The sequence below is a fragment of the Blennius ocellaris genome (genome assembly GCF_963422515.1).
Source record: "Blennius ocellaris genome assembly, chromosome: 10".
Classification (NCBI taxonomy): Eukaryota; Metazoa; Chordata; class Actinopteri; order Blenniiformes; family Blenniidae; genus Blennius; species Blennius ocellaris.
This window is the reverse complement of record NC_137659.1, coordinates 18,789,417-18,815,263: the sequence shown is the minus strand read 5'-3', so window position 1 is coordinate 18,815,263 and position 25,847 is coordinate 18,789,417. Positions and strand designations below refer to the sequence as shown.

Sequence of the window (25,847 nt, the reverse complement as noted above, 5' to 3'; positions counted from 1 at the left end):
AAGTTTACTCATTATAACTACATTATACTTAAATTAATATCCGGTCCCTTCAAAATATAAATAGAGTTTATTTTTCGCTCTATTTAAACTGATTACGTTGAAAGTTACCATCCATATTTTGCTCTAGAAATAGGTAGTAAAAAATATTTGCTTTATGCTCATAGGTTCAGCATTATTGTGGCGTATTTTTCCCGACATTAGACGCGATCGAAAATAGGTGTTGCTTTATTTTGAAGCCACAAAGCCGGAAGCTCTCTCTCTCTCTCCTTCCTCGCAGAAGCGGTGAGCGTCTCTCGACCCTCCGCCTGCCGCGGCCGGAGGACCACCCCGCCGCTCCGGAGAGAAGAGCCGGGTTTTGAGACGAGGAGCCGACGGAGGAGATTCACTTCACCACACTGCAGACATGCGGACTCTCGGGGGCCAGTTTGTCTTGTTTTGGCTCGTCTGGGGTCACTCCTGCGCTCTGGGAGGGAAAGGTAGGAGCAGCTTAAAGATGAATATCAGAAAAAAAAATAAATAAAAAAATAACTTCACCGCGTAATATTATTATTTTTTTTTTTGGTGCTATGAGTTGCACAAGTTGAGCGTTTTTTGTTTGTTTTTGTTTTTTTCAAGTCGGTGCATATTTAATTTTACTGTATTTTTATATTTTGATTTAAAGCTCATGTGTGCATGTTACTTCAAGTGCGGATAGAATAAATCACCACCAACATAGGCATCAGGACTGCATCTTTATGTAATTTACAGCTCTAATGAATTGATGGGGCTTATTTAATAACGGTAGTTATTGTTGAATATCAAAACTGTTTAGATTTGAGGTCACGCTTCAGAGGTTTTTTTGTTTCAAACCAAAGACAATGAAAACTTAACTTTCGGGTCTTTTGTTGATATTTGTTTGAATAATAGTTGTCAGCTGGTGGAGTTATTTCCATTGCGTTTAATAACAATAAAAGTAAACATTAAGATATTTCTTCTCTGTGTATTTCGGATGTAACGTTGCATGGCTCATTCATCAGAATCAAAATTACATTTACTGCAATTATGTTGTTGGTCCCTGTTGGCCAGTGATTCAAAGATGGTGTCGGCCTATATTGGAGTCGATTGATTATATTTCATAGAGAACAGTTCGGTTTTTGCTGAATGTCCAATAGTGTACTATATGCTTTGTATCTTAAGGATTTACATGGTTCACTGTAAAGAAGTAGAAGAAAGAGGACAGGTGGGCAGTTTATTGGGTGTTATCATCGATTGATTCCCATATGCTGGTTTAAAAAGATTTTTCTTTAGATGCTAATACAAACATCAAGGCTGAGGTGCAAACATTTGGATGTCTAAATTATATATATAAAAGGAAGAAATAAAAAGAAGAAAGATAAATGAGGTTGAACGATGTTTTGCATTGTTTGTCATTTCAAATATTATTGGGATTCACATATCGGGGAAACTTTTCTTGACATAATGTTTTCATCTCCTTTCGTGGCTCAGTCATCTTTGAAACAGTTAATGCAATAAACGGGGCATTTATTGGAATCATGTGGTTGGTCCTGGTCGGCTGGTCGCCCAGCATTTAGAGGAGATTTCTTCCCATTGTAATCGATTAGTGCTCAGGGAGGGCAGCCATGGCTGTACTGCTCTATTTAATCATATCCTCACATTGTGAGACTCTCACATCTTCCTTCTTCTTGTTACACACACACACACACACACACACACACACACACACACACACACACACACACACACACACACACACACACACACACACACACACACACACACACACACACACACACACACACACACACACACACCTATGAAAGGCAGTGGTGGTTTACAGAGGTATTAATTGGGTCTCTGGAGTGAGGGTGCTGGCTTGACTGCCTGTCTGCACTCAAACAAACATTATCATTATTTTTCCTGTTTATGAAAGACCTCCGTATGGCCAGGAGCCAGAGGGTAGGCTAACTAGGTTTAGATTAAGTTCAGTGAAACAGCCGTTTTTGTGAATGTTTCGCAGTGTCGACTTGGGAAGTAACTGTTTTGTTTTTCATAGGTAAATCTCTTTTTCTAAATTTCATTAGGATTCATTGCAGAATTGTGGATTAAAAAAAGGTTAAAAGAAGACGTTATACAGTCGTACCTCAGAGTGCTGTCTTATACCAGTCTTAACGGTACAAAGTGACCAGACTGCCAGTCACTTCTACTTTGCAATATTCCCTCTTTTACATCTATCTATTGTAATTTGGAGCTTTTGATCATAAAAAAAAACTTCAAACATGACACCATTTTAACGTTGAATGCAGTTCAGTAAAATGGAAGATATAAACACTCTTATGGGAAAGGTCTTATTCAGTTGAAGACCCATTTTAGGTTGTTGACCTATTGGATGCTTATTTACAACTATATGAACAATGGAACCAGCAAATCAGTGAAAGCTAATTGTGAAGTGAGCTTTAAAGGGAGGATGATAGCAGTTTGGCTCTATAATAAACCAGGCCTATATTAAGACACTAAATTGAGTCCAGAGAATTGAGTCAAAGAACAATGGAACATTCTTAAATTTTTTGTACACATAGCTGCTTTTTTAAACCTGAGTTATAAAGTTAATTTCCATTATCTTCACATCAGAAAAACAACAAATCTCCTTTTCACCCTTTATCGGGCACATGAACGTATTCAGGATTTCTTTGGCGTCTTCCAAATAAGTCATTGTAACTACATAACAATCATATAGAAACATGCTTAAATATTCATGATGCATAAATAATAGATAGTCGCTGTTGTTATGTTTGGCCTTTAGTAACGATTGACTTTTAACACGTGTCCCTTTTAAAAGCATGTGCATAATTCTTCTAGGGTATATATATATATATATATTTGCAGTCCTGTTGTTAAAAAAATAATTCCTTTGATTGTATCAGTTAAAAATGAAAATATGGGCATAAATAGAACCTCTTCTTCTCAGTTCATTAACCAGAGGAACATATGGTGTGGTAACACTTTGATACTTCCCAGAAAAAAGTAAATACATCTACTCCAGAGGCCAACTATTAACCACTCCGCATGTGATCAAGTGGATGAATTTCCATTTACCCACTATAATGTGATATAATTTCGCACAATGTGACATGACTTGGTGTTGTAGAGACAAGCCATTTCTTATTACCATTTGAAGAGGACCGGGACAAGGCCTCTGAGCTCTGGGTGGAAGTTTGCTTTTTTGTATACAGCAGACACTGGGTGCCATTTGCGTGTGTGGATTTTGTATTCACAAGCTTTATCAGCTCAGCACAATACAGTATATATGTGAAACAAAGGCTCTGAGTTCAGTACCTTTACATAAGGAGTCAGGAAATAGACTGGAGCAGATGAGAACACAGAGAGTGAGGATGTGAGGTGCTGAAAGAGAAAGTGAGGGATGAAAAACATGGAAAACAAGATCAGATTTATGGGTGTCTTTTCAACAGAGCCGTCCAGCTACATTATCCTCGCTGGAACATAAATCTTGAAAGCAAAGTAGAACACAGAACCATAACTTAGGCTTTCCTCTTCTGAACAATGACTGGTGAAACAGTGTCTGCCGGGAAGTGCTCTGCCCGCCCAGTCCCTCTTTTCCTCTTCACTGTCACTCATTCCCGCTTTATTCGCTTCCTTCAAATCTGCTGTCTCTGTTGTGTTTTCTTGGCCTGTCTTTCTCTCTTTCTTCCCCAGACTCTGCATCACTCTTTGCTGTTCTGCTCCGTTGAACTGATGCTATTCAGAGGGCAAATGTCAGCGAGGGAGAGAAGTGTTTCGTCATTCTCCTTCTCACTTCTTCTGCCATGCTTGAACAACGTTCGTTCTGATTTTCAGAGCCGCTTCGCTCTGCCTCTCTTCACAGCCATGGATTCAATTCCAAAGGTTTATGGGCTTAAGTGAGATGTATAAATGGAGAGGCGGTCGTCTTTCTGTCTTACTTCGCCTTTTCTCATTTGGAGAGTGTCACATTTTCACTCTATTCCGGGTCCCTCTATTATCAACTCCCTCCTCAGTCCCACTAATGTTCCCGCTTCTTCCTGTGGACTGTTTAGATTTCTTGCCTTTTATTCCCAGGTCTAGATTTGTTCTCACCTTTTCACCTCCTCCTTTCTTTCTTGTTTGTGGTTTTTATTTTTTTTGTCCGGGATGTTTGTTGTGTGTAAAAAAAAGTATGTGAATGATGCGATGAACCTGCATTGACCAGTCATGAGCACCACTTTGTTTTTGTTCCGGCATTTATTTTGAGGAATGTTTGGTCCGTGAGCTGCTGGAAGTCTATGCAAATGAGGGCATATATGCAAATGAATGTCCTCATTTGGATGTTAATTACTCAGCACAGCTAATTATAATATGTCTGATGAGGCGTAAGGTGGAGGAGCAGAGTGAAATGGAGGGGCTGCCATAGGATGATGTATGTATGATGGTTAGAGAATGAGTGCGTTTGTCTGTGTGTGAGGTTGAAAGATGTTGGTGTTTAGAGTTGATGTGTACTCCAGCATCACACCAGCTGCTCCACTGGCCCCGGTGGAGCTCTCTGGTCAACAGGGCTCAATATGCGGTGGATAAACACTGCATGCAGTGCTGACTTCTGAAAGACAGCTTCATGCACTCTTCCCCTGTTATTTCATGAGAGCACTGAAAGACAAATGAACATACATTTAGCTCCAGTTGTGCAGGAGAGGTGTTGGAAAGTGAGAGAGTGTAACATGAAAGGGATTCAAAGAAAAGAAAGGTGCAGAAACATTCTTTTTAAAACACATAAGAAATTCCCAGCATGATGAATATATTCATTTGAATGTGTTGATTTTCATCCATGTCTGCTTTATGAATGCAGAACACTTTATATAAACTTCAACTCTATAAATTATGACTCGTAACAGCAAACGATTGGCTAAGTGAGCTAGTCAGAGTCACTTAAGAATATATTGGGGTGCCAGTGGGAGGCATTTTTTAATTCATCTCGAGGAGCCAAGTTTACCAGCTGAAAGCAGCTGCATTGCAATCTGGCCATGCCGCAGCACCGCCGCCGTACCTCTGCTGTACCTCTGCTGGGATTAAAGTACCTGCTGGAAGTCTTTCAGAAGTGGAGCATCTTCAAACACTCTGTTGTTCAGTTGCTGGGTTGCTTAAAGTGTGTCTTAAAGTTATTTGGAAATTGTTTGACTGAATCATGCGGGTGGAGTGGCGGTTAGTACTCACCTCATAGTGGTAATACCACCGTTTTGATTCGGGGATTGAAGATGTGTCTTTATGGGGTGTGCGCGTTCTCCCGGTTGATGTATAAGTACTCAGTGTTCATCCCACAGTCCAAAAACGAATGTTTGAACATGTTTGAAGTGAATAACTAACTGTGTGTTTGTCTGCTTCTTCATGTTGGACTTGTGAACGATTGATGACCTGTCCAAGACCTATTAATGTAGGATAGAAGATTGCTGATGAAAAAGGGTACAACAATGTACGTACATGTACCCGTATCGTTCGGTCCAGTCCAGAGGTGTACCGTGGTGCAAAAATTTTAAGACCAGGGCTCGACATTAAGGCTTTCCCGAGAGTCCGGGGCTAGTAAAAGCTTTGCTCGGGCAACTGAATCATCCACCCAACTTGCCCGAATGGGCTCCTGGTTTTTGGGCGATATTTTGACGTTTTTTCGGCAAAAATCACTTGGTATCCCCAATGGATCACGCCATCGTTGGACGCGGCCATTTCTTGGATAGCGTCGTGTAATTCCTCGGGAATCCGTTGAATGACGTCATCGGGGAAACTCCTCGTCGTCCACCATTTTGAATTTTTCACTTCCGTCAACAATCAGATCGTCACCGGAACGTATTAACAACTTAAACTTAAAACAGCATAATTTTGATTATTTTGACTTTCTAATCCCGAAGTTTCATAACTTTTTATGGTTCAAAAAAAAAGTTGACTGATCAATAAGAGGAAGAGGAGGAGGAAGAGGGACAGCATTTGATTTGTTAATATAATAAAAAAACATGACACACATTTACCATGTTATTAAAAAAATTTATATAGATAAAAAGTGACTAATACAATAAATAAGGTGTGGCGGTATGCAGTAGTATATTAGCATGGTGTGACAGCTCCAATCTTAATACTATCAAACTTATTTCAGACCAACACAGCAAAAAGCCCAGAGGTCGGCCTCAAATAAACGCTGTGGCAGTTAATTAAACTCTGTGGGAGTTAATGCCATCCTTGAAAGTTTCATTGAGATGTCTTGATTATTAAAGAAACTACAAGTGTTTTTAAGTAAAAAGTTAAGTTGGTTGAATTAATACATTACCCAAGCTTATACATTTCCATTAAACTTCGGGCAAGTAAGAAGTTTTTTTTTTTTTCATTTTCCCCTTAACTGAGTACCGAACCGTACCGGACCGAACCATGACTTCTGTACCGAGGTACGTACCGAACCGTAATTTTTGTGTCCTGTTACACCCTTACTGATGAATACCTTGAAAATAAAAATTTCCATCTGAGAAATGAAAAGTTTAATCATAGATACCTTGATTTTCTAAATAATTTAAACAAACCCCATCACTTTCACATCATTTGATTGGCATTTTATACCCGATATTGTTGAATAATTTAAAGTCAGCAGAAGTAAACCACAGCACTCCTGTTCTGTAGCTGGAGAAAGCACACATATGAAGTGAATGTAAATGAAGACAAAATCAAAAACCCAAAAGATATTTTGCACTGCCTCATTCAACATTGGCTTGTGGGGTGCTGGAGCCGATCCTGGGTGACTACGTATAGCCGAAGGATGGAGACATGCTGGACAGACTGCCAGTCCATCATGCACACAGAAAGGCAGATGGTCTAACGCGCACGCACGCACATTTACACTTTCAGAAAATGTAGATTCACCAATTAGCTGAAAATGCTTGAACTCCATACAGTGAGGCCCAACCTGGAGTTGTGTGACCAAAAGTCAACTGTATATTTAAAGTTTTCTCAATTTTTTTAAAAAACATTTATATATATTAAAAAAACATGAATACAGACATTTCTGCACACATGCAAGTGGATTCCGTGCTTCACATAATTAAGCTGCTTCTTTCAAAAATAAAGAGAACCACCACTCAGACGGACATTAATCTTTTAGACATAAGTGCAGTGGAACAGAATGAAAAAGTGAAATCAGAATTTATGAATCTTATGACAGAAGTCATTAGTTCTCTTTGCTGTGATGTCTGCATGGAAGTTTCTGTTCTTTAAAGCAGCCAACAGCAGAATAGAAGTGAATACCAGTCCTTCTTTAATTCATCTGAATGTATTCATCTCACTTCATCGCCAATTCAATCACACAGGGCTTAATTTATAATAAGATTCTTAACTTCATGCCATAGCTATGTATATTTTTTATGATGAAGGATTTGCATGCTGACTGCATGATGGTGTCGTGGTTCGCGCTTTCGCCTCACAGTTGAGAAGGTTGAGTTTGCAGTTTGTTTGTTGTGTATCCTACCTTCTCCCACAATCTGCTGGGATCGGCTTCCATCAATTTCCCCTTTTTTTCTGTGTGTGATTATCTCACTTGAACATACTGTAGCTTGTTTGCTCTTGTTTATATGGCAGTAAAATAATGTAAAAAGGACTCCAGTGTTTGCAGCTTGAGCAAATCCTTGGGCAAGCTTCTTTTACTTCCAAAATATAATTTCTGGCCTTCAGATTACCATGGAGATCCAGCAGTTTTGAACTTGTCCTCAGCGAGAGGGCGGCTGAACGAGCTGAACAGTGAGTTGGAGCCTGAACTGAGGCGCCCTGCTTGTGCTGTGTCCCACGAGCCGGTGTCAGCGAAGTGTGATCTATTGCCTTTATGTCAGGCCGAACAATCCTTCATTAAACACAAGACTTCGGTCTGTTGTGACTCGTGATGTAGCCTGAAGTCACGACAACGATGTGCACCGCCGAGCACTGCTTTGATTATAATTCTAACACAAACTTATTAACCTGCAGTGTATTTGTACTCCAGATGAAGCTGTGTTAACACACAAACGCACACACACACACATGCACGTACGCACACGCACACATACACACACACACGCACACACACCACACACATACAAAGCTCTTTTCATGTTACCCCGAACTCGATTGAGTCATCTCCTTCATCTCCTTTCAAGCTGCCTCGTGTGGGTCTCTTCTCTCGTCAGTCTGAAGCGTCACCGTGCGCTTTAAAATGTCTTTTCATTTGATTTTATTATTGCATCTGATTCCTCCTCATGCAGACAACGAAAAGAGGCAATGCGTTTCTCATCTCGAGGCGTGATTGTGAGATATTGGTGTGGAGGCTCACCGTGAAACGACACAGGTGCCGTGGTGGCAAGTCACGCTATGGGAAATTCTTTCAAGTTTGCCTTTCAGTGTTTCACCTACAAGACAAAGTTAAACGTGTGACGGAAAAACAATTCATTTCTGGACAAACTAAAAAAAAAAAAAAAAAAAAAAAAAAAAAAAAATACCTTGAGAGCAAACAGAACTGTGCGTGTTTGTGTGTCTCAGGAGGAAAAGGAAGACTTTGCACAGTGTAACTCACACCTTTAGTCGCGTCCCTGTTCGCAGACACATGCACCTGGTGTACCCGCGGCTATGATTGCTCCTCGAGAAGGAGGTCACAGCAGGCAGGTAAATGAAAGCATGCATCCAAGAAGATGAGTTTTTAATTTTCACGAGTCAACAGTCATAGGAGTGCTCTCTGTTTGTCTCCCTTTGTCTGCGTCTTTGACTGCCGTCCCGCAGCCACCCGTCTCTGCGCCACCCACTTTCCTTCGTATTCCTGTTCCGCTCCTGCCGGCAGCACCTCGGTTGCGAGGTTTGGATGTGCATGTGTCGCTGCAAATATCCCTGTTTCACCTCTCAGATCACTTTCAAATTCCATTTTCTCCTTCCTTTGTGAAGCTGCCAGTCCTGAACCCCACCTCGGTGAAGAGGGTTTGTGTTCACCTCTGTCACTATCTCCTCTTTTGTCCTCTTTCTCGCCCACACTCTGTCCCCTCGCCTTGTGTTCAGTGCCTTCCGGTCTTGCATTTGTAAATCACTGAGGAGATGTAGGTGCAAAATGTTTCGCTTCGTTCTCAGTTGACATAGCTGTGCCCACATCTCTTGTCTCTCTGTGTGTGTAACGGATTGTTCATGCCGAATAAGGCTTATTACATAGTGTGAACTTTACTCAAGAGATTCTTTAATGAGGCACTTCATGCATGTTCGACTTAGATTATACTTACATATTTTCAATTTGTTGCAGTTATTGTTCAGAGTTTCTTCTAAGCTAAGAGAGCACGGATTGGCGCTTCTGTTACAAAAGATAATTCAAGGCTTTTCGATCTAGAATGGAATTTAGGATTGCATAAATTAAATATGTTTTTAATCTGAGCGGCATAATAGTAATTCTCAAAATTAGGTAATGCCATTCCTCATTTTTCATTTGAAAGTTGTAAGGTCTTCAATTTTAGTCTGTTTTTTTTTTTTTTTTTTGCCCTGCCAGATAAACCTTGAAATAATTTGGTTTAAGATTACAGGTCTTTCAAAAGAAATAAAACAGAAAGCTGAGGAAGTTGTTGCATTTCTGTAAGAAACTAAATTCATGGCGCCCAAAAAGAGGACATGGTGTTTTGGACATTCCTCCGCATTTCACACCAGGGTATATATTATATTTTTCTCTCAAGCTCAAGTTTGTTCAGGTTTATGAGTGGCAGATTTAATAAATGATAACTTTTTTCATATTTGGTTGTATAACTCGTCGCACTGGAACAAAGAGAAACGTGGAGTTGTTATAATTTAGAAGTTATTATTATGCTCTTGTTTTTTCTGATCCGGTCCGCTCCAGATGGAAATGCGTGGCTCCTGAGCTAAAATGACTCAGACACTCTTATCGCATTGAGCCACAATATGCCCCAGATAAACATTTGGAGACAAAAGAAGAAATGATGACCTCTTTAGTGAAATTGTAGAAGAATACCTTTTACTGATTACAGTCTTGTTGGACACAAAACAGTGTGCTGCCACAGTTAATGAAGCCACATTTACATAGTAAGAATATTTTTTTCATGAGAGCAAAATAATGAGGAAGAAGTATTAGTCTTTTCTGAAATATTCTTGTGTATGGTTCCTGTTTAATAATAACAATGCTTTGTAGAAGAGGCTCAGAGGCAAATCCCCGAATCTTTAAATAAGTTTCATATGGTGTGTAGCTCAATAAATTGCACACTGTTATTATTATGAGTTGGACTGATTAATAGTGCAATAAAACTAAGTTCTAGATTAATACACATGTAAAATTATTATTGCTTTGTTGCTCTGCGCTAAGTTTAATTATGTTTTTTTATTTATGGATAGGGTTTCACTTGTATCTGGGTTTTATCCACTAGAGACTCTGGCCTGTGTAAAATTTGTTGTTGGATTACCGACCTGCCTGCCGAGGCCACAAGAAGTTTAACTGAAGTCCCATGTGTTTATGTGTTTTGTTATTGTATTGATGGTGGTACATTGTATCATGTATGTTTTTTTTGTTTTTTTTGAAGAAATACTATGAAAATAATTAAGTGCATGATTATGTAGTATTAATTAAACCGCAAATATGTCTAAAATAGAGCTGCTGATTGTCTAACACACAAACTACTTGGGTACTTTGTTATAGCATTTACTCATTCTAATGCTATAGTTGACTGATTATAGGAAGTTGCAGGGTAGATACGCGCTGTTATCACTTTGTGATGCAACAGAGCTGGATTCAGGTGGATTGTACATTTTGCTTTCTAGCTGTCATCATTCTCATTATTATCAGGGACAAGTTGGGGCTGCACCTTTAATAAAACGCTTTACTTGATCACAATTTCAGCTGCCACTATTGAATCAACATAACCACTGCCAAATCTTAAGGTGTAAAAGGACTTTGCCGCACATCCAATCAAACACTCTCGTCAGTCAGCGAACCACCGAGGGTGTGAGGCGGCACTGCAGCCTGAGTGAGACAGGCGAGCAGAACAGAGAAAATGATAATGGCACTTAAATCGAATGTCAGGAGAAATTCCAGAACAAATACCACAAAACTCAGTACAACTGCTTGAAGTGGTTCTTCTTTTTCTTCTTCTTCTTCTTCTTCTTCTTCTTCTTCTTCTTCTTCTTCTTCTTCTTCTTCTTCTTCTTCTTTGGTATGTTTTTACCTATTATCCCTTTTGTTGTAAAAAAAAAAAAAAATTCTAATTTTACATTTTATGTGCACTGAAATTCATCATTTTAATATTGATTAAAAACAAACAAACACAACCCCCTTCCCCCCCAGATTGATACTTACCTTTATGGCCTAAATCCATCAGTCCAACCATTTTCTATCCCACTTATCCAGTTGAGGGTTGCGGAGTTCTGGAGCCGAGCCCAGCCTGCTGTGGGCCAGGGCAGGATACACCCTGGACAAGTCGTCAGTCTGTCACAGGGCAAACGCATATAGACAGACAAGCAACCACACACACTCGCATTCACACCGAAGGGCAATTTAGCATCACCAATTGACCTGACATGGATGTTTTTGGGACTGTGGGAGGAAACCAGAGCACATGGAGGAAAGGCGGGGGAGAACATGCAAACTCCATACAGAAAGGCCCCAAGACATACTTGAACCCACAACCTTCTCGTGGCTTAAATAATGCAGCCTAAAGACAATATAGTGTTTGTTTATCTTCTTATGTTCATGGCACAACTTATTTTTTCACATGCAGATTTTGTGTTACAATCATTTGGCGGGTTCCTCCATGGACACAGTACACACATATACACCTACACTGCCAGCAGTAGCAATGATAACTTGCCAATCTGGGTGAATACTTCAATGCTTTAGCTCAGAGAAAACACAGAGCTGTTCCTTCATGTGTTGACTATTTGTAGTTTTGCTAATGCCTGACTTGGACACAGACAGCTGGTCCTCAGTGCCACAGGCAGAGCTGAAAAAGGAAAAGTCCTCTGTGGTGCTCCTCCCAAATGCACTTTTTAAACACAGTGGTGCCTTTTTTTTTTCTTTCTTTTAAAATGGGGGTTTAGTTACACATAATAAGCACTCTGGCATTGTCTATGCGACTAAGAGAAACTTATTTAGTGTTCATTTACAGATTGGCATTTTAAGGAGAACTCATAGTTTATTTATTTTTTACTTTAGGATTTGTGTGTTCATCTCTCACCTTCAATATTTTTTTTCAGAGTTCATTTCTAATGTTGCAGTGACCAATATTTTTGGACTACATTAAAAAAACAACAACAAACAAGCGAACCCTTCAGTAGATGTGAAGCACATAACTGAAATCTGCACCATTCACTGGTTGAAGCTATTCGATGTTTTGTGCAAACTCCGTGTTCTACCTGTGTGTACTTGGCTTTCCTTTCAGTACTCTGTCTTCCTTTTGTCATGCCTGTTAGTGTAAGTGTGAATATGAGTGTGTGTGATCGTCTCAGCTGCCTTTCACCTGATGTCAGCTGGGACACGCTGCCGCTCTCGCAGCCCTACAATGAGTAGGTGTAGACGATGGATTGAAGTTACTTAAATAGGAATTGTTCTTCAGAGACAGAATGACCTTATTTGTGTTACTCACAGTTTTGCTTCAATAGATTTAAGCACAAATTGCTGACACACCCATATCCTTGCTTTCTGTGAGTGTGTGTTCGCATGAAGGTTGAATTGTGGGAATGGAGCTGATTAAGACATTTGCACTGTATCCCTTTGATAAAAGTGGTCTGATTGTGAGTCGGTTGCTACATGTTTCCTTGCTCTGCTTCACGCTGCAGCAGAACGCCAGTTACTCGTTTGGAATTCACTCCCTTGCTGTGCTTTTTCTATTCACAGTGTTTTTGATCTATGGTCTGTCATATTAGAATCATCTGCTCGCCCCTTTTCCAGCGTGTTCATCCAGTTCGTCAACCTTTCGACGAAACACAACCGCAGAGTTAATCTGTCAGTTTAATAACACCAACAAGAGATGCAACACATTTCATAATATATCATTTGAAATGTGTCACATGTACACACACGTGTATACATCCAGGTCGTAACGGTTGTTATTGCATTACTTTGTCAATGTAAGCGGGATACGGGCCATAAGCGCCAACTTCCATTACCGTTTCAAGTCAGTCACTTTGTTCATTTTTTGGAATTAAAAGACTTGCAATAACCTGGCTGGCCTTTATATTAAAACACCCTGAATTTACTCCTGAAATAGAAACAGAAAGACTTGGCATTCAACTATTATTGACGTGACTTAAATTGTTCTGTACTTTTAGTATTGATGATTGGTTCTTTCAATGAAAGTCATAATCCAGCCATTTGTAGAAGTTGGCTGGTGTGAAAGTAAAAAAGTTGTTGGTAAAATAAGTACTTATGTAAAGTACAAATACATTCAAAGTCTTCTTAAGTACAATATTGAAATATTTGCAATATTTAGTTGTTTTGCTTCAATAGCTTGCTTAGTTTACATTCACAGTTCACTTACAACATAAATAAATGATCACTTTTTTCTCCGAATAGGTTGTGAGTTAATATTTTAAGACTTTTGACCTGTTCTGCTTGTGGCTTTTCTAAATCTAATGAATGCCTGAGGTATTAATATTGATAGGTCTTTTTAAAATATATGTATATATTTAAAGTGAATCGCTTAGCTATGCCTACTGCTGTTTTCTGTGTAAGAAACTGGACACACATTAGCATTCATTACAGAAACACACAGCTTTCCTCTTGACTTCATCTCTCTCTTCCTTTATGTGTTATTTCCTCTTTGTCCTGACACAATGAGCCGCATTTTACCACTCTGGTGACAGCGTTGCAACATTTTCCATCAAGTTTTAATTTTTACTTACACTCCAGTAATGACATTTCCTGTTTATTTCTGTTCATGCTCCACAGCTTTTGCTAATACAACTCTGTTCTTTGTCAGCAGTCTTATTGTGCTTTTCTGCAGATTCAGCGTTGCTTTTACACTCTAAATATGCTGCTTACATATGTTTTGTTTTGGAGCTGGTTATTGTTTATTGATTACCGTTGCAAAAGGAAACATCCTTTTTGTGTGAAGAGCTGTGCTTGGCAAAATAAAACAAAACTCACCGTGTTTACCTCCCAATACAACACTGATACTTTTCTGAGCTGATATTTCCTTCCTGACTCAAAAGAATAGAGATCACAGTGTTTTTGTTCGTGACATACTGTGCTGCATTGGTAACATTTTGATTGAAACCTATACACTTCAAAAAGCGTGAAATCTCCTACACTGAGTTTCTTTTATAAGATGTTGATACAACAGCTCTCTTAACATCTCAAACACTCTTTTGTTTTCATGTCTATTCCCACCCTGTCATTTGCATTTTATTTTGTTGTGCGACTAAACGATTACCATAATTTTTTGCAGTAGCTTTGTTGGGCCAAACGAGCAAATGAGTGTTGCAAAAATGCTAACTTTGCTTCTTCTCTAATTTTGTTTTCTCCTTCTCTCGAACACGGACAATCTCCTCGCATTAATACATTTGTATTAAGGTTTCACGAGACGGCAAAATAACTTCCCTTCAGTGTTAAATAAACTTGTCTGCGTTTAGTTTGAGAGACAAAGGCAGTCAGATCAAAAGAAACGACTGTCTCTCAGATGCAAAATTCTGAAAAGAAGAGATATCCAGTGTAAGAATGTCCTCCCCACTCTACCTGTCACAATTAACCCACGACTGAACTGTTGAATTTCTATTAAAATGCCAAGGCTTTGTGTGTGCATTTCTCACCCCCATATCTGTGAGACGCTTTCCCTCTGCAATTATAGTCAGTTTTCTTCACAAGTAGACAATGACTTGATTGTACTGAGTTGAAAAGGCAGTGCTGCCATACTGTCACGTTACAATGGAGTCTGTGAAACATTGTGTTAATGGTTAAAAAGTGGGAAATGTTTGAAACAATCAGCCTTATTGCTATGACAACATGTACAAACCCCAGATAATAAATGATGCTCTTCACAACAGAGGACTGTCGTCAGAAATGTGCTTTTCTCTTCCAGATTATTGGACGAGTAAATTCGACTCTACAGGTAATAAAAACTTTACAGCTTTCATTTCACCATTTATGTGATCCACTGGCCACATCGGCTACTTCAGTGAAATATGATGCACCTTTATTAAGTAGTGGGTTGGATTGAAGCCCATTGCAATGATGAATGTGTCGCTTATAAGTCAGTATATTGTGTTGAATATCAGTTATAACTCATCTTTAGAGCTTCAATTGCTGGTGTTTTGAACCTGTGATTGCTTTTCATTACATGTCAGAGGAGATAGATATTTAGTGAGGAAAGACAGAGTAGCTTTGTAAAGCAAACCCAACCCCCCTGCAGGCAGGCCAGGAGAGGGCCACAGATGAAACAACCAGGATGAAGGCGTGTGGATGTGAATAAGACTACCCAGATCCAGCTGCTGTTGCATTGGCTTTGGGTTTATTAGTATTACAAGACACAATCAAACTTGCTTTTCCTGCTCTCCTCACTGACTACTCACCCATTATACTTAATTTAAATGAACTGGTCCAATAGTGGATCTGAATTCTTATTAGTAGTGAAAGTGCATCAGGCTTGCAATTTCGGGATGTAATAGCTGTTTACACGAGTTTGGATAAAAAGAGTTGAGATTACTGTGATTTACTTTCAGTTTGTCCTCTGTTACCTGGAAATAGCTGGCAGCACTGCGTGGTTTGTGTTCTTTGCTGTTTGCGGTGCCTTTAGCACACAATCATTCCCATACTGCTGCAAGAGACACACCAGAAGATACAGGTAGACGCCTCCGAGATTATCAGCCACCTGACAGACAGAGCACAGGTTGTGTACTTGGGGGCATTGTGTTATTGGTTAGCAGCACCAGGGCACTGCAGGGGACTTCATTCTGACCGTACCTCTTCATGCTCTATAACACTAGGTCGGAGTGCCGTCACCTGCAGAAATCGTTGAGATTTTTTTCGGTGCAGTTGTGGCCACTGTGGTCATGGCCTTAGAATGTCTAATTTCGTTGCAGTACCTCTCATGCACCAATACTTATTATCATTTGAAAAGTGTCATTCATTGGACAGGAGCACTTTTCAAAATGGAATAGTTGCGCTTCAAGTTGATAATCAGTTTGGTTTCAACAAAAAGAATGATTTGTTAAAACATCGACATGAGCATCAAGTCCCAAACAATAAAACATCATCATCAACACATCTCTGCTTCTGATGTGAAGATCTTAAGTGTCAGCCTGTGTGTGACAGTTATACAACAGCATTAGTATTATTATTAATGTGTAGAAGTAATTCTCCAAACCAGCTTGAAATAGAGAATGGGAACTGACTATTTTCCATGCTCGTAATGATTTCCTAACCCAAGAGAAGCTGTTGGGTGGCAGTTTGTAACGTGTTATGTTGGCAGATGAGGAAATGCCTCTCACCTCAAAAACAGTAGAATCTCTGCTAATTGCTGAGTTGATTTGCATGTCCTTTTCAAATGTGTTATACATTCATAAACAATGTACACTTTTTCTGGCTTTATAGATCAAAGTGTGCCTTATAAATTCATTCATTCGCCAGTATTTTACATGATCGGATACACACACACACTCACGTTATTCAATATGAAGGCAAATTGTTAGATTCGTTGTGTTATTCAGAAGTCATCCTGTTAGCGTCACATTAGTCGTTTCTACATTGATATAGTTGGATTATGAAGCTTGTGCTTGATTTACATGCACAAACCTGCACAACACGCTGGATTTAATACACTTAATAACACCACTTGGGAGCCATAGCGATGCGGAAATTGAGGATGTCACAAAATTCTGGAGTTTCTTTGATGTGTCAATCCTTCTGTCTGTTTAATTTGTGGTGTTCGCATCCTTTGTAAGCGTTGCACCACCTCTTAGGTACTAGCCCGCTGAGGTTTGCTGAGGAAGGTACAGAGTGAATTACACGTCTATCCTTTACAAGGTGAAGCGAGATGTTGTACATCCTGTGTTGGCTTGTTGTTGCAAGTGCAATTTCCTTATTAGCTTTCTGTTTGTGCTGCAGCATCTGTGCGAGGGATGCTACAAAACTCAAACAAAGTGGTAAAAAAAAGTCTTGTCTCTATGTTGGGAACAGGAGTCTCTGCAGTCGGTTGTGGAGAGATGGATGTTGCTCATACCGCTCAACATAATAGACAACACTTCACATCCTCTGCACGGCCTACTGGACAGGCAGCAGAGTGCTTCATTTGAAGGCTACTTCAGCTCTGCTGTAATAAGGACTGCTACAGGAAGTCACTCCTGCCCGCTATAATACCACTATGTAATGACGCCCTTCTTTGCAGGGAGGCGAGATGTATCCTCTTAGTGGCCTTGCCGTTTGAGAATTTAAATGCACAGTGAGAAGTGAAAGCATGGTGTCTATGTATCTATCTATCTATCTATCTATCTATCTATCTATCTATCTATCTATCTATCTATCTATCTATCTATCTATCTATCTATCTATCTATCTATCTATCTATCTCTGTCTGTCTGTCTCTCTGTCTGTCTGATTTCCTCACATCGTTACACACAGCTGTTCTGTCCCTCCTCAGCTTTTGCATCACTCCCTCCTTCCTTTCCTCATGCACAGTTTAACGCACGCACGCACGCACACACACACACACACACACACACACACACACACACACACACACACACACACACACACACACACACACACACACACACACACACACACACACACACGGTAATAGGACAGCGCCTCTCCTCAGCAATAGGGATCAGCTGGGAGTGGAGTGGTCCAAGATGGCAGCTCCGCAAAGACTCAGACAGATGCTTCGGAATGAGACAAATCAAGGAGAAGAAGGCCGGCTTACTTGTCTTGTTAACCCCCTGGCCTCTGTGTCTTTTCCGAATTTCTGCCATCTTGCAAAGGTGATACTGTAGGATCGCCCACATTGGTAGCAACAAGACTGAGTTGTCATACAATATTAAAGGGCTGCCCTGTTTACCTCTCAAGGTGCTGTTTGCCTCTCCAGCATCATTTCTTTATTTAGACAGGAGCCCGAAGGAGCAAAGTGAATGGAGAAAGCTGGTAATTGTTTAGGAAAGCATGACAGAGATTCACCCTCTAAGAGTGTACCAGCACTTACAGACACTCTGCTGACTACTATTCTCTTTTGGAAGAAATCTGTTCTTTGAGGTTTTTTATTTTGTTTTTGAAAAATTGGGGCAATTTTGTAGCCATGCTGCGATGGTAAAAAGTCAGGCAGTGATGCTGTCCTTTTTGTTATTGCAGAATATGTAATTCATCCCTGTTGTCAGCTATTGATTTCAGGAGAAAAGTGATGATAAACAATGTTTTCTCTACCACCCTGATCCCTGTGGTAGATTAAAACAAACCGCTGAGAGTAATACGGCCTGGCTTAGCGTTAAATTCTGAGAATCGCCTCCGTGGTCTTCTAACTTATGAGACTGTGGAAGTCTGATGCTGTAAATATATGTCAATTTCTACCCCAAAACAACCTCAACAACCACATTTTAATGTTCAGAGATGCTGCTTAGAATTACATGTGACAGTATGACATTTTACTTAACTCAGTCCTACCTCTCGAACCTCTGCAGAAGGAAGTGTGAAGTTGTTTATTTCCAGATTTTCAAAGTGAAACAATAATGGCATGGCATACCTTGTCATGGCTTGATTTACATTTTTGATCTTATAAAACTGAGCTGCTAACAAATTACCACATGAAAAAATGAACATTCTAAATGACTGAACATAAAAAAAAGAAAACAAAAAACAGTTTATCATAGTGGAAAAGGTTGAATCTGAACATATAGAAGACAAGGGAACAAATGAAAGAAAGCGAAATGGTGAAGAATGCAGGTGGCAAGAGCAGAAGTGAAGCGAAATGTTCAGAGAGAGAGAGAGGGAGACAAGAGAAGAGGCAGAGATAAGGAAAGCGAATGGAGGGAAAATGAGAGAAATCATGACAGAGAAAGCAGGAAGATAAAGGGGGCGAGGGTGCTTGGTGTGGTGATGTTTGCCATTGCCACTCATTGTTTGGTGGTGTGAGCAGGCTGTGGTCGGTAGCGAGGCCCCAAAGCGATTCATCATGATTATGGGGTGGTAGGCAGGTAATGTCACAGCAGGCAGGGCTGGGCACATCCGAGGTGGAGGCTGCCGCTATTCCTGAGCATCTGTCTTTGCCAGCCAGAAACTGCTCGTCCGTATCAGCCTGTGTCTCCTCTGTGCCCTCTGGATGCCTGTTCTTTAGTTTTTGTTGTTTTTTTTTTTGTCCTCCCTTCTGTTTAGTATTTTCCTGATTTCTGTTTGGCTCTTGAAAATGTCCAGTGTGTACCTTGTGATGGTTGTTCTTCGTGGCCACATCATGCATTGCTCTCAGAGTTACAAATGGATGCTGTAGTCTACCTACTGAGTGTTAATGTCTTTGGATTTGGCTCACCACTCCTGCCTGTTGTGTACTGCGAAGCTTCAGGGACTGATTAAAGATTTGCTAAATGTCAAATGTCAGGCTTTGTCTGCATGTGTTTGGCTGCTACCTACCTTTTTCTCCTCACAGTCTCATTCTGTAAACCTCCGTCTTTACACAGTGTTCTAAGTTTGACTTCACCTGTGGCATTTGTTTGATTTACACCTCTCACCACTTTTCACATTCGAACCTTTGAGCTGACATATCGAAGTCGCAGTGGTCTTTCTGGTTCAACCCCAAATCCACTGCTTGTAACTTTGGTGAGCACGGTTTTACCCGCTTGTGCCCATCACATAGTCGTGGGTGGTTGTTTTTCTGATGAGCCAAACAGCCATAAACACACTTTCACACATTCACAAGCACAGCCTAATGTTATGTACATTTCCAGTAGACTAAGTCTCCACAACTCACAGTGTGGTGGTGGGGAAGTCTAAATGATTAATGATCGCCTCTGTGGTGTGTCTGCCAAGGCTGCAGCTAAAACCAGTGTCATTCTCTCGTACTGCTGTCACTCCATGAATATTGCATAGGTTATAGTCTTGCTTGCCTCAGAAATATGTAAATATCTCTCTTTTTATAACCCGTCTGCCATGGTTTAATTCTTTTAATTGTCTTGTCAGTTGTTTACTTATTTTATGTATAACAGCCATGAGACTCTAAACCATTTTAATGGAAGCAGTGCTCCTTCTAACTGTCTACTGCCAAGATATGCACTGCGATCTCCGCTCCAGCTATGCCCTCACCATAAAAGCCATTTACATTTACTGCTTTAGTAGTTGTAAGTCTCGCATTTTGCTTTTCCAAGAATAACTGCTCAGCAGCAGTGCACACTTCGCCAAAGTAATGATGACCTTAATAGTGCCGACTAAAAAGTTAAAGGATAAGAACTGTTACATTTAGTCTCCTTCTTGTTGCCAACATAACAATTAGAATCTGCAATTACAATTTTTTGTACGTTTAGAGTCCGTCACTGCAATGTCTCACTGAAATAAATGTACATTTCCCCACTGGATTTATATGAAGCAGCTGGAAATGACTCCGTTCAGTTGGACTATACAATTTTAGTTCAATCTAAAATTGCAGGACTGAACCGAAGGTAGGTCATCCCTTTGCAAATGAATATCAAGGTTCTGCAGCTTTTTTGTTTTCGTCTTAGAAATGCTGAATTTAATTGCTAGCTATTTTCATGCAATCTTTTATATTTGAGTTTCACTCTTTTTCCCAGCTATGTAACTTCACACACTTGGCAATCCACACTTGCGTCATGTTTTTGAAAGCTCCTCGTAAATGCCAAGTGCATCATCAATCACTGATTGGATCAGTTCATTTTCATTAAACCAAATGTGTAAATTATGTCAGATTATAAAAGGTCCCGTCTGCATAATTTTCAGGTAATTACTGCATCTCTTTATTACATAGCCTACATCACAACTGTCGAGTATAAGAAGTTCCCAGCGTTTAGTGTCGCTGACCGAATGTTTTCAACACACCATCACAGGAAGAGAGGGCACGTTAGCTAAAATTGTGATGTGGTGTCGTGGTACGTCTTGTTTTGCTTACCGGTAAGTCTGGATCCGGCGTGGGACGGCCTTTCTGAGTGGAGTTTGCTTATTTTTACCGGGAACTCTGGATTCCTCACACAGCCCAAGTGAAACATTAGTTTAAAAGTAATTAGTTACTTGAAAGTTCCTGTATGTTGGAATGTGATGGACTGAGTGGCTCCGTTGGTGGATGGATGGATAGTACCTCGACAGGGTGAGTACATTATACACCTAAACTATTTTTATGTATCCATTTCTTCTTGAACTCAGGTAACTCACTTTCTCAAAGTTTGTTCTTCTCCAGAAAGTTCCCGTGAGATGACAACACATCAGGGTTTGGAGAGTGTGAAGGTTTTGCAATATGCATTCAAATTAGAGTATGACAAGTCGAAAACCTCAACCATGTTCTCAAATGATTAAATGCTACATTTCCATACAGTTAATGGTATCACAAGAGACATGCTTTATTAATCAAAAAATATGCTTTCAGTCAAAATGCCAGAGGCTGAGATATCCTGTCTCTTACTTCCTTGATGGGTTGAGCTCAAAACGCACCAGGCTTTCATTAAACTCCTTACATTAGTGTCGTCGTTTTCCTGAAGCCCCTCAGCTACAGTGAGCAGATGTTGCAATGTAAAACTGATGGAACGGTTCTTGAGTGCTACAGCAGTGTCCCTATTATAATGATGAATATTTTGAAAAGACACATTTCGCACCAGAAATATGAAAAAAAAAAAAAAAAAGAACACAAAAACAAACATTGTTGACATTTACGGTGTTAGTTTTGTCTGAAATGAGAGGCCACTGTAGCAGTCATCATGTGCTATAATCACTTACTCGACAGTCTTCATCACTAAAAAGTATTGGTGTGTTAGTGTGGTGCTGTGTGCCCTTAGGTGTTCTGGAATATGATTACCCGTCTGCAGTGTTGCTCTGTCAGCACATTCTTGGAGGCAAACAGAGCAGAACACCATTTAGATTTTTATTTTTTTTTTATATCCGGACACAGTGTGCTTGGACAGCTGTTTAACAGAATTTGTTTGCCGTCTGCTTCTCTTTATGATATGATCCACAGCTAAAAATACTGTGAATGCAAATGTATCCAGATCGACACTGTTTTACGTTTCTTTTAATTTGGACATCTGAAACTGTGACCATGGGATAAAGAAACAATAGCTTTTAACAGTGGTTATTTGGAGACTTTCACAGTCATGCTAATTCTACATTTTAAATACTCATAGCAGCAGCAGCAGCGATCAGCATCTCACATCCCTGCACCATTGTAAACACCTGCACTTTGCTGATTTCTTTTTTGACCTCACTTGCTTGAATTGTTTCCTTATGTCATGTGACATCATATTCCCTGTCGAATGTCACTTACCTATCAACGGCGCCAGAGCTGTCGACGTGAGACTCACATTTAACTTTAAAGTCACCCTCCCATACTACACAGTCACTATGTGTCACAGTTCAACCTGAAAGTAGATTCATACAAGGAAAATGGTTCAAAGAGTTTATTAAAGATATGGCGGCAAAATTATATAGAGGGTAATTCTAAATTAAGTCCAGAAACACTAAAATTCCAAAACATGAGAGAACACTGAGGAACACAAGGAAGTTGCAGGCTGTCACGATGCAAAGGTGCGATGATGATCTGGCAACAGACACGAGGGAAAAATGGTTTATGTAGAAGATGTATATGGAAGGACAAGTGCACATCGACAGAGACGAGACAGGTAAGTGTCACAATAAAACAGGAAGGGACAAACGGTTAAGATATGCTCAGTTTACAAACACACAGAAGGAGACCTGACACTGTATTTTAACAGTCTTACCTGATACAGTCTTGGTTTTTAATATCTCTTTCATGGATTTACATTTTTTATTTAACATTGTTTCTTTTATTAATTTTACTTTTGCCATTTAGTTCCAAACAGCACGATTTATTTAAGAATATTAGTTCAATCTATTATCAAGTGTTTACCATGATTTTTTTTCCAAAGCAGTACAAGGAAAAGGGCACGCTGGGAAATACTAGTATTACTGTTTCTATAGTTTAATATAGTTTGTAAGTCATACATATTCATATTAAGTGATGAAAACGTGTTCCTACATAATGTAGTAGCATTCTTTACAAACCCAACTGTACATCTGTGTGTGTGTGTGTGTGTGTGTGTGTGTGTGTGTGTGTGTGTGTGTGTGTGTGTGTGTGTGTGTGTGTGTGTGCGTGTGTGTGTGTGTGTGTTGCTTCTCCAACACCTAAATAATGGGGCATCTACAAAATGAACTGATCTTCTCATAAAAGGAAAACAAAATGCATTTTGTTTGCTGATGAAACATAGGACCTTACCAAAGGGAGCAATTAAAACAGTTGTAGGTGTTATAAATAATATCTATAGTCCAACACATCGCATTTAAAGGGAACAGGTAAAGTAGGATTAACATTGCAGAGGAGCTGTCTTGGACTGACTTTTGGCAGTTTCTGTTTTGCTCTTTTTTCAGTGAGCCAAGATAAATTTGGAAGAGAAAATTAAAAAGTATGGAGGCTTCTGAAAAAAGCTCTCTGTAATGAATGTGCAATGACATTCATTTATCTTCAATGAAGATTCAATATAGGCAACACACTGAACATGACTGACATTCTCAATGTTCCTGGTTTTACATTCCAGTTTCTTAGAACAGGTCTTTGCCTGCAGAGTCAATCAACAGGGGGTGTCGCAAAGCTTTTATCATCACTTCAGATATTTAGAAATGTTTTAACACCAAATACATTTCCACAAAGGACCCCCCCCCCCCCCAACTAGGTTTACTTCTTTATGCCATTTTAAATTTCCCCTGAAATAAATCAAATGACCTAGTTTACATTATTTGCAACTTGAGAAAACTTTTATTTATTTCTGTAACTAGGTTGTCTGTGATCTTATTTATAGCTTCTTGGTTTTCACAGAGAGAGTTTCCTACACTTTTTAATGTCTCTTCATTTCAGGAAACATGACTTTCTGCATGTGGTGCAGCGTTTTGTAGAATTGCTGAGACGGCTCAGTATTAATTTTCCAGTTGAAAAATAAAGTTATGCACCCAGCTGTTGACTTTACAGGTCAAAAGGTAATTAAATTAAATTAAACACATTTACTGTACATGACAAGATATGGACACATTTTCACAGATGTTTGTTGTGTTTATAAATGATGGCAGCAAAAGCAGCATTTAATTGCCAGGAAACTGACAATAATGCCTTGTTTGATAGTCTAATTACTGACAACTGCTGGTAACGAGTGTTGCCTGTCAAAAGCCGAAAATCATCATGTATGTTTTTGTGTGCAAGAACTTTGGAAATATAATGTTTTGACTGCTATCAGGATTAGTATTAAACTAAAAATCTGAATTCATAATAACAGTGCATCAATTTGAGGAGGACTAATGATTTTATCTGCAATGTTCAATTCTTGTCTGGAAAGCCGTAATTTAATTTAATAAAATTTATGGAAATATTATGCGGAGAGGTGAAGAAGAGAGTGCAGACAAGGTTGACTCAATGGATATGGCTGTCAATGAAATTGAATTTAATTACATTGTACAATATGGCTTTAGAAAGCATGTGGTAAGTGAAATATCAATACATTTAATCTGAAAATGTATCTGTTGTGTTGCTTGATATGAAGGCATTTTCTGTTGTTGCATAATTAAAAAGAATTGTGTAGGACGACTCCATGGTCCCAAAATACGAACTGCATGAAGCTGGTGCTAAAAGCTCACGTATAATTATGCAACTAAATTATACTCATTTGAGACCCTGTGCTCACTACAGCTTCAGCTCATCAGAAGTTTGGAAGTCGGCCATATACCCTTGTCTTCAAGCGAAGACCTTGAAAAGGTCTCGGCTTATCGCAGTTTTTAATAGATGAAGCACATTTGCCTTAAGTGTCTAAAAACTGATTAGCTATTCATCGTGCTTTACCCTTGTTTAGGCTTCAAACGCCGAGCCGCATTTCGCCGACGCAAAACAGTTTGCGAGAGATTAAATCCAGCCCCGCAAAAGAGTGAAAATACCTTTCAAGTCATAATTTGAGCGCGTGCTGAATTAAAAAAACATTGTCACATCGGTGCCATTATTTCCACAAACATGCTTTAAAAGGGGAGCGGGAGTTGGGGCATCGTTCCTCTCACTGGTAATGGCAACTTTTCATTTTGAAGAGTTAATGGGCTATTTGGATGTGGAGGCTGTTGTGGAGCATTAAGAGGAAGCAGCTGTGATTACCTTGATCATAGTCATTTAACCGAACAATATCGGTCTGTTTATTTGTCTCAGAGTATCTGGTCAACAGTAATGGAGCCTGTCTCCTCTGACGCTCAGGGTGAAGTGGGACGACAGCTCCCAGATAAATCGCTCATAATCTCGTAAATTTTCTTCTCTCTCCTGCCCGAGTTATTAAAAGAAAGCAGTACAATGTGTGTCGCCGATTCGATCCGCCGCTGCTCAAACTATCACTCACTTTGACGAGTGATGCGCCACACTGTTTCCCTGCAGACGATTTATACTTTGATGGTCGATTAATCATCAAGTATTGGGACAATTAGTTGACATACATATCCACTGAAGAATCAAAGAATTGTTGTTTTTATTCCTATCACTTTAAAGTTTTAGATTGTTAAACCAATGTGCTAACTAGTTATTAATATGCAGGAGAGTGATATTAATTTGAAATCATATTTTTCAGTCCGTTTCGTTGGTGATATATGGTGGAAGAAAACGATGGAACGTGTCTCATTCAAATCAATGTGTCATTAGGGTTGCGTC

The 25,847-nt window shown here is 39.6% G+C and overlaps 1 protein-coding gene across 1 annotated transcript in view; it reads left to right on the top strand.

Annotated features, from left to right (window-relative positions):
* Nucleotides 1-403: 403 nt before the first annotated feature.
* Nucleotides 404-25,847, top strand: part of clstn2a (calsyntenin 2a) — a gene marked incomplete at both ends in the record, with an annotated part of 148,955 nt that continues 123,511 nt past the window's right edge. The window contains one exon of the mRNA XM_080503836.1: nucleotides 404-476. Within this exon, the coding sequence (XP_080359962.1) occupies nucleotides 404-476 (73 nt within the window). The remainder of the gene's footprint in view (nucleotides 477-25,847) is intronic.